Source organism: Opisthorchis viverrini (genome assembly GCF_000715545.1).
Source record: "Opisthorchis viverrini unplaced genomic scaffold opera_v5_25, whole genome shotgun sequence".
Taxonomy (NCBI): domain Eukaryota; kingdom Metazoa; phylum Platyhelminthes; class Trematoda; order Opisthorchiida; family Opisthorchiidae; genus Opisthorchis; species Opisthorchis viverrini.
In genome coordinates, this window is record NW_008751681.1 from 953,944 (window position 1) to 964,491 (window position 10,548).

At 43.5% G+C, this 10,548-nt stretch overlaps 1 protein-coding gene across 1 annotated transcript in view; it reads left to right on the forward strand.

The window, feature by feature from the left end:
* T265_02143 (hypothetical protein) overlaps nucleotides 1–10,548 on the forward strand; it is a gene marked incomplete at both ends in the record, with an annotated part of 15,614 nt that continues 5,066 nt past the window's right edge. The window contains 2 exons of the mRNA XM_009166317.1: nucleotides 1–586; nucleotides 7,014–7,163. Of these exons, the coding sequence (XP_009164581.1) occupies nucleotides 97–586; nucleotides 7,014–7,163 (640 nt within the window). The remainder of the gene's footprint in view (nucleotides 587–7,013; nucleotides 7,164–10,548) is intronic.

The following is a 10,548-nucleotide window of genomic DNA, read 5'->3' on the forward strand; positions in this document are numbered from 1 at the left end:
ATCAGCACGAGCCTTCATCAAATCAAAAGAAACAGCGGCACTGGTAGTCACAAATTACGTTTTCAATAGCGCAGTTTTCCCTAGTTCAGAACCCACATGTTTCACCAAGTGATAAGCTTGGTTTTACTGCTCGGATTCAGTGCAGCATGGGATATTTCCGCTCAGAAAAACGCGAAAACGAAGTATGTGGGAACCCATACGCTCGAACCGTGTCAGCAGTGTGACTATACAAAGTGTACCATCCCGACAGAGTGCAAAGCTGGTCTGGTGTTAGATCGTTGCGGCTGTTGCCGTGTCTGTGGTCTGGAAGAATCGCATCTGTGCAATCTAGAGGAAGAAATCGCTTTGCTGAGCCGGGGACGATCTGTGGTCCCTTGGCATGGACGATGTGGTCGAAATCTGGAATGTCGCACAAGGACTGATGTTGATCCGAAAGTGATCAGGAAGCAGAACATATGCTACTGCCTTGAACCTGGCCTAGTGTGTGGCACGGATGGCAAGACCTACACGCACTGCGAACTTGAAGCAGAACAGGCTTTGTCTAATCGGACTCTTGAGAAAATGAGTGACGGTCCATGCCGAGTCAGTGAGTTACTGTGCTTGTTCTGTCCATATTAGCCGATCGCCGCAATACCAATTAAAGCATATGGTAGGAGATGAGCTTGGATTTTGCTACCAATCCGTGTTTGTAGCTTAGATTGTATGAATGAGTGTTGGTTTGATTGCAACCAAAATGGATATCTCTCTGATTCTACTTTCTTCAAAGTCTTTTATGCCATATTGGTATTAGCCTGACTGGTTATCCTGGCTTACAACCTACCAATTTGTACTCTAGTAGACAATATCGTTCGCGACCTGGGGTCGAACGCTTTCAAATTGGCTGCGGCCTCCCATCTTGCTTATACGTACGTACGTTTCCAAAATAAGGACGTAAAAAGAAACTTACAAAAGTTTGGATGTAGACAGCTTGGCTACAGATTGTTCCCAGCAATCTGTTGGACCACGTCGAATTACGCGCAAAACCCCAAAAGCCAAATCCTTCAAATGGAGGCTTATCTGCAAATGCGGTACTACAAATACAATAGTAAACTAATGAAACTTTACGAACCTAAAATCGTGGGACTATGCCGGCTTTTATACACCGGCTTAGAACTGCTAATTCCTAACGGATCTCACAGTCCACACCGACTCAAAGCCACGTGTTTACAAGCTTAGGAAATCATGCGCGGACTTAAACAGCACGTCCGATGACAAGGTCAAAGAACGGTTTATATTCAGGTCAAAAACAAGAAGGGTGGTATAGGTGTGAAACCAAAACAATAAAAAGGGGGAATCGCGTTGTACAATAGAAAAAAGGAATCAACAGTGGTGGACTGTAAACCTTCACAGCTGAGAAAAACAATGAAATAATTATCTTGTATCTCGAATAAAGTGCATGCTTCATCACGTTCAAAATGAGAGCTGTGTCACACAGAGCACCGATATTCATTTGGAAAAAAACTATGCATCAACTTTACCTGTAGTCCTATGTTATTAAGAGGACGACATAAGCCTTGGATACCACACACAGAAAACAGGTACCCCTAGTTTTCGAAATAGACAATATCTAGAGTTATCACGCTAGTCCGAAACGCGCAGCACTGGCAGTATAAACGGTTCCATTCTACCCTGCACGCATGTTTGCCATTTCCGAGGTAATGCTCTCTGTATACCATCCTTTTACTGCTCGTCTAAGTGTAATTTGTAAAGCTATGTGTAACGGCGTATGCTTCTGATAAAATATGTCAGTAGTATCTGGTCATGTGTCAAACCATCGTCCCCGCATGTTGGTACTGAAAATATGGAACCAATTTCCAGTACCAGTTCAATACTGCTTAGTATTTGGAAAACGTCTAGAAGAGTTTGAGAAACTGTTTGAAAATGTTCCCTTTACAAATACTCTGTGCAAATGAGACTTTCACTTTCGTGCTTAATAGTTTACAACCGCTTAGTTCGTGTTGACCGATCCACTGGGGGGGGCGTTCTTCCATTCAACAACATCAGACCGTCAGAGACCTTTTTGAGTGTCCTCATCCAGGACCAGCTCATAACATATTTTCCGCGTAAGCTTCGTTGGGGCTCGCCATTTTGAGGAGGATCGTACCACAGTCCGTGGGTAGTTGCTCATAATTTTATTGCCTGGTAAATGATTTTAACCCTCAGGAAGGATAGTGTACCTACCCTCTTTTCTGTGCCAGCGGTCAGGCACACAAAATAACCTGTCCGATTACCACTGCCATAACACGCGAGTTAAGATGCAAGGAAAGAATAATAATTGAGATGCGAAATGAAGTGTGGTTGAAACGGTGGCGCGCTTTTCGCCGTAAATTTCGGCAACTTACACCCAAGCGATCCACAGTCTGCTTAATGAAAATACGAACTTAGCTCGGCAAGACGAAAAGAAGTAGGAATCCATCTAGGTAAACTACCGAACGAGGATGCGGGTAGTGTTGCCATTTCACATATGATATCATTTTACAGGATCAATATCCATTAAAAGCGCATCATAAAGCTACTTATGTAACGGTGGATACTACTGCTGGGGCATGTGAGTAGTATGTTTTCTCGTAAATCCGCTTTGCGTTCCTTGAAAAGTGAGATCTGTTACGGAATGTGTAGAGTCACTTTGTAACATTTGCTTGCATTTGAGTACCAGTCAATGAATATTCAATAAAGTTCAGAAAGACGCGTTTAAGGAGATGATGGTTGATCAGTTTTTATAAACAAGATGCACATGAGAGTTTTACTTCCCGGTCCAATAGTCTGTAGCTGTTCAGTTGGTGTTTCCTAATAAATATCTTCGAGGCAAGGGCCCTGCTTCCTTTCAATTGTATCAAACGTTTCAGCAGGCTGACTGTGGGCCCAAGAGTAATGCAATAATGGTCTTAATCAAATCTCACGACTATAAACTTCCCAGAAATGGGCAAAGTCCCAAAAGAAACTTTTTCTGTGTTCTATTCCCTACTCGAGTGGATGACCATAGCTGGACGCGAATTTTTCTGCGTGTGTGCATACCACCTGCGCAGGATTGTGCGCAGTCGCCACATGTAGTTTAGTTATGTGCGTTGCGCGAGTTTTCCAAATTGTGTTTTGTAGTAGTGCGCAGGTATTCGTGTCAATATAGCGGGTCGATTCTTGCGATCGCATGTTATACGTACAAACGATTGTACTTTAATCAGCAGTGCATATTGGTTGTTGAATCGATCGATGCGTTCGGTGTTTACGCGGCATAAAAAGCAATAAAACCTATGTAGGCGGAACAAATTTTTTTGCTCCCAATAACATAAAAGTGGAATAAGGTGCGCTGTTCCAAGTTAGAAATGACTTCGATCTATCTGAGGAATGTATTTTCAACAGGAGTGTTGATTATAAAACAGTGTAAGGATAAAAGTCCGGTTCCGGTGATGGTGAATGAGGCTGAACATCCTTCAAGTTTTTACCAAGACAGGTAGGGTGGGCCGCAAGCCTAGTAAATGCCACAATCAGATTTATGGTCATAACAGACCTATTACTAGACCAAGACACTTTCAAAGACCGTATCAGGTTTTCTCTGGACGTAGAACTGTGTGTTGCACGACCGAATCCGAACGATTTTAATCGTTTGAATAAATCATCCATAGATAATTTCTGGTTTCCTCACCATGGGCTTTGTTGCAGTATGCCAAATTTTATCTAGAGAAACCGACCGAGTGTACTAGTTTGACGTGATTTGTTCTGCGAACGTATCTCTTATCAGGTTTAAAGACTAGCCACAGATTTCGAGAAGCTTCAGATAACCCGGCATTTCCGTATGTGATCACAGACAGCCTCTAACTGAGATCACTTCTGGTCGTGCTGTCGCTTCAGGTGACTTCATGCTGACGATGTCTCCCAAAGTAGCTGAGTGTGGGGATAGCTTGAAGGGTGATCCCACTTCGATTCCACTTCCGAAGAAAGTGCGCCCTTCTTGGGGCTCATCAGCTAGGCGCAGTCCCTGAGTCTCCGCCAACCTTATGTTCTACTTGAAACCAAACTGCATGATACTAGCGAATATACACTCATTTGCAAACTTATTTCCATCTGGAACCCAGCTGAATCTCTCGGTTTTGATGTTTCCAGGCAACTGAATGTGCGGCCCCCAACCCGCCTCATGTTTCAGTTGCCTGGAAACATCAAAACCGAGAGATTCAGCTGGGTTCCAGATGGAAATAAGTTTGCAAATGAGTGTATATTCGCTAGTATCATGCAGTTTGGTTTCAAGTAGAACATAAGGTTGGCGGAGACTCAGGGACTGCGCCTAGCTGATGAGCCCCAAGAAGGGCGAAACCGGTCCTGTCGAGTCGAGGAGTTTCCAGCAACCTTATGAGTAGTGCATTACGAATATATAAAATGTACTTTCTATGTTGATTCTGAAAATTCTGACCGGGGATGAGTGTTTACTAAGCTAGAAATTTTAGGAAAAACGCATGTATGAATCTGGAGCGTGTCAAAAAACTGGAAGAATGCTTCGATATTTTATCATGAAGCAGTTTTCATTGGTTAGAAACACGGAATAAAAAGTTGTTAATTAGACTCGATGCTGAAACTGGCACCATCTGAAATTTGCTGGCTTTTTCTGATTCGATCTATTGTCAATGATCGCAAAATTTTAGCGTTTCTCTCCAAACGCATCGTTGTGATAATGACATTTTTGGCGAATTTTCTGAGGTTAAACCACTTTCTAGGTCTTACAAGCAGAAGTGAACATAGACTAACCGGAATTAACAGCTTGCGCAGACGTTTTTTACATTCATACGGAACACTTCGGAGATCCTCATGTTGATTGGTAACGCTATATGAGTCTACTGAATACATTTTGTATGAGCTCTTTATCATGATAAAATCGAGATTTATCAGTTGCGCAGTACTCATGAACAAACTGTCTTTCACACCCGGTACAAATTCGTTTGCTTTCGGACCACCAGGTTTGGCTCCACCGTCCGAGATGCACAACGAAATTGCAAATCCAACTGCGGTCGTCATTGTCCATTGGTTTGTTTGGCACTGCACTCTTTCACATTCACACAGTGGGGAGATTCCCGTGTTAGGCGCACGCCCGGGTGTACTTTATTCGTTAGTGGTTGACGACCGGTAGGTCGATCAATGCAGTAGACGCAACAGCGGGTAGGACGTCACCAACATTGACGCACGCGGCAGGAACCGAAGGGCACTCGCCATTTGAAGTTTTTGTGATAGCTGAGTTAGGAAGTTGGAAAATGTACGCCCTTGATTTGAAGACAACTCGATAAAAATTCCTCTATGCATGCTACTAAATGCTACCGAATGTTCGCAGAAGAACAACACTGAAGTGAATAAGAATGCGGGGAGGGGGGAGATATGAACTAGTAGCTGGAGCTGCCAGAAATCTACGAAAGCCTATCAAAATCATTAAGGCAGGACTCAGACATGATCTTCCAATAGCGATAATAGTAAACAGGTTTGCCATTGCTGAGAGGAGCACCACAATGCATCTGATCACATAGGGAAGTACAGCCCTCCGTCCAACCAAGCAGCATATCCACCCATTGTACATATTGTAGAAACAGGCCATTCTAGGGATATCCATTGCTTTCACTTATAAATCTTTATAAATCTTCAAATCTTCTTTATAAATCCAATTTTTTGTGAGCAAGCAAGAAACGTTCACTGCGAATCACAGTATTGAGACTGTGTGTTGGTTGGCAGGCGAAAATACGACCACTGTAAAACAATTTTTCCGGATGCCGTTGTTTGGTTCGCTGGAAAACAACAGGTTCAATCCGATAAGAACAGGCAACTACTCGAGACGCCACCTTTAGTTCACTTTTGCACAAACATTCGTCAATCTCATGGTCCAGCCGCACGCTGATTTCCTGGCGGATACCATGCAGGTTACTTGTCGTAGAGGTCAAGGCCGCAACCATCAGCGGTGAGGAAAGAATAAACCAAACGGCTAAGGACGCAACAGAAATTATCCTTCGTCAGGTATAGTGTGCCAATGAAATGAAAACTTTTTCGATCATCAACGGGCCTTCGAGATTAACGGAAATGTCTTCCAAATCGAGTGGCGTCCTAATGCGGAACAAACCTGCTTTTTACTATACTCCGGGCACAGTTAAGGATATTTGAGATTCAAAAGTAAAACGAGACCAAAATCGCTTCTTGCAGATATTGGGACCTGGGATCGAAATATCTACGACCTTGCAGTGAACGGCGGGCACTCAGTCATGCCTGAATAAATGACGAGTTTTCTGTTAGACCTGGAGACCTTGGAGACCTTAGAAAATTCCTCTCAAACTGACTGATGGCACATTGTGCGGATGTCACTGATACCACATGTTATGATGCTGCAGAAAACTAATATACTTTTTCGATCATCAACGGGCCTTCGAGATTAACGGAAATGTCTTCCAAATCGAGTGGCGTCCTAATGCGGAACAAACCTGCTTTTTGCTATACTCCGGGTACAGTTAAAGATATTTGAGATTCAAAAGTAAAATGAGACCAAAATCGCTTCTTGCAGATATTGGGACCTGGGATCGAAATATCTACGACCTTGCAGTGAACGGTGGGCACTCAGTCATGCCTGAATAAATGGCGAGTTTTCTGTTAGACCAACCTTATGAGTAGTGCATTGCAAATCCACATTTATATGGACTGGTTTTATTTTTGAAGCAACTTGTTCTGAACATGCAGGCTAGGAAAAAACCACGAAGTACCAGACAAAACAAAACAGCTGCAATTTCTCACCAGATGGGGAGAACAAAATATGATTTCAGCGCGTATTTAAACACACCAGTCACATGCCTTATTTCCATCCACGACACAGTATGCACTTGTGTACGTGAACTTCAATTTAGAAGTTTCTGAATTTTCATTTATTATGAGACGAATTCAGGTGCTACTATTTGTCAGTATTGATAGAGACGAACGAGTCTATTTAAGTTGCGCATCATTTTGAATTCTATCCATTTCAGAACCAAAAGCTGAACTGCGCGTTGCTGGTGGATTAGTCAAACGTGGGGAGAAATTCACCCTTGTCTGTGAGGCTGTTGGCTATCCGCGTGCTGACGTCACATGGCACCTGAGTAAACCTGGGGACCAAGGCATCAGCCGAAAAATGCCTGGTAAGCCTCGTGCGGTTACGGAGGTACAGTGTGTACAGGACCTGAAGATACATAAAGTGGACGCTGTGAGATGCATGCATTCTGTATTGTTCATTTGCACAGAGAGCATAATTTATAACACCTCCAGGAAGTGACCAGTCACATGAAAACAAAACGTCATGGTTAGGTCAAAAGGATATGAACGGAAGCTTTTCTAAGCCAGTGAGGCCTCACTGTCACCTTAAATAGCTCTGGAACTCGTCCGGGAATTAGTTTGACGGTTGTTGATCAGGTTGCTGTTGATCCGTTCGCTGGGCTTGGCAATTGACTTGCAAATGTTTCGTCACCATTCGAGGAGACATCATTCGTGCTCAGATGGGTGGGTTTGACGGCTTCCGTGAACATAGGACACTTGTGTTGGTGTTGCAATAGTGAGAGCGCAAAAATTTGATAGCTAGGTTTAAATCAACTTAAGAACTTGCTGCAAGTGGATCGTTGTTTTCGGATAGTTATGGTCACCTTCGAACATCGACCCTCCAAATATGAGCAGTGAATTAATACTGCGAAAGTATTGCAGTCCTTTCTGATGAAAAAACCCAAAAGTGGTGGGAAACTAGCGTGCAATGATGCCACTGAGCAGTGATGATTTCACTAACTTAATACTACAGTTAGGAGAGAGGCCTCTATATTCAGTCATTGTCAATAGAGATTCCGTTCCATCAATGAAGCCAGTTTAAGCTGAAAAGCCCAGAAACACTGTACAGTTGTTTTCCGCCATTTGAAATTATCGGCTGTGCACATCTCCCAAAACTAGAGGGAGTTTCGTTCCCACAACCTCCCGGCCAGTAGTTTGAATCTAACCGTCTGGCCACAAGGGGCAAATCAGCCATGTGATTATCTCGCATTTAGACAGGGTACTCATCATTCAACCACGGAAACCTCATCGGGCGACCATGTGTTGACTGGCTCTTCGATCAATCAACCAATCACGTAGCAGAAGGCGGACCACAAAGCAACGCACTTCACGGACGAACCAATCGGAGTCAAAGTGGGATGAACATGAACAGTAAGTCAGGTGGAGCTTAGAGCTGCTTTTTGGAAACTTCATAAGCGTGGGGACGAAGAGAGGAACTAGACGCATCCATTCATGTAATCCTGAAATTTGGTCAACAATGTTGTGACCACAAGGGTAAAAAGTAAGGTGTAAGGATTCAATAAGCTTGTAAGCGTTTGGGTGTTTCACGTAATAAATTTGCGCGTACGAAGTGGCGATTGTCATGCGCTGTTCCACCTCCAATGAGCGATGGCATTCTGAGCACGTTCATTGGCTGATGAGGCGGATTTCATGATGAGGCAACACTACGAAATCACACTCCGGTTACCCTTTCACTCCTTTGTCTGACCATTCATTCTCATCTTCAACAGTCATTTAGAAGACAGATAATGCACAATAGCAAGACAGAAGGCCGTTTTCGAAAAAGTACTTCTGCTGCTGCGAGCTGTCAGACGTTAGATTAAAACCGAAGGTATTTACAGATTGGATGGAAGACAAATGAAGATGCAAATGCTGTAAAAAGTCACACACGGGAAGGCAGTATGGGGCACATGTGTCGTCCAGTTGACCGTAAGCACTTTTAGGAAATCGTCTCGTTTGTCCCCACCGTCTGCTTTGCTTCTGCCAGCTTCTGACATTTCAAGCTTGAAGGCATGGGATTATTGTCTGTGCTTGACCAAGGAACAACTTTCCACCGAGTTTGTCTCATAATTGGAGGCATTGGATCAATCCTTTTTACCATGAAGGGTTTGAGTGAAATTGTGACCGAATCCTTTAACTTCCAGTGGGCTATTTGACGGGCTGGTGTCCAGAATCACTGTTGAAATAAGCTTCTAACGAGTTACTTGAGATTCTTGAGGGTTGACCAAATAACGCGGTCACAAGGCTGCAGTTAGAACGCAAACCCAGTCAGTAGTTGTCCTAATAACTAAGCAATCATCCTAAATGTTTCATTTTCCTTAGGCAATACGAGGAATTCTTCACTGTTCATCCACACACATGCTCCTTCAGCCACTAATATGGAAGCTGAACGGACACCTCGAACTTTTCACTTCTCAAACCAAACCTTCTTTGTTGTCCACATGATGCTGATTGGATCCCTGAAGTGGGACAAACATCTTTGATAGCCTTGTCAAGTTAGTTAGCTTTATCAGACCAATATGTATGGATTGATCCACTTTGTTCCAACGGGTAGCTCTTTGTAGATTTGTACTGTCAGCCTCTTTTGGTTTCGCCTTAGCAGCTGTGGATAGAACATGGTTTATTCCTAGTCAATTAGTTGTAGAGTGGTACGGGATTTGGCGAATTCACGCTTACATCACTCTCGTTTGGACGGTCGTCCTCCTGTCCTGGCACAGTTATTCTGGTGAGTCCACACCGAAGGTCAAAGCACTGGATTCGAGTTTTGCTCTTATTAAGGCTTACCATCACCGTGCCGGGGTGGAGCAGTGGTAACACGCTCGCCTCGCATGCCAAATGTGCGGAGTTCCAACCCCGAAGTGGCGAAGGATATGCACTGCTGATGAGCTGTAGTGAGGGCGAAGTTCGAGTCCGGTGCTTCCGCCCTTTGGTGTGGACTCACCAGAATGATGGAGCCAGGACAGGGTTAGTCTGAGAACAATCCAGATCAACAGGCTCTAGGTTCAGTACCAATCAAAACATTAAAACATTTTGTACGAAGAACGATCGTATGTGTTTGGACAGATGGTGGTATAAATACCAGCTATCGATACTTTTCAGTCTACCTGCCACTCGGTTTCAAATAATCCTGTAAGAACAGGCTAGTAACCAACATACCCAATTATCACGTTTCAAAATTTATATCTTTGTTGGTACGACATTAGTGTACTAACCAAGTAGGTGGGCAGTATCACGTCACCCGAAATTCAGTTTCAGGTGGATGGTAGTAACTCCAACTCAGATTATCGTAACAGTTGTGGGTTTTACCACATGAATTACGAAAATATCAAAAAAGCATCCTCATACAGGACCAGCATAGCAAAGCGTTGTAGTTATGAGTGACACTTCTGTCGCAATTTAACTAAATTCCATGTCTCAGATATAAAATAAGCCTTAATATCTTGTAATAATACGTCCTACCGATAATCTCCATCACCTTTAAGCGTGAAATAACTGGGGTGGGTGTGTTGTTCAACAAGTTTATGAACAGATTCCCAATGTATTCTGAAATATGTTTTGGTGCTTGGTCACCAAGCGACCATTTTATCTTGTCCTCAGTGCGATTGCAACGGTATATACTGCTGATGAAACATGCTAGTAGTGTCTGGTTATGTGTCAAAGCTCCGTCCCCACATGTGACAAAACATTATTACGGAAATGACGAAACCGTTT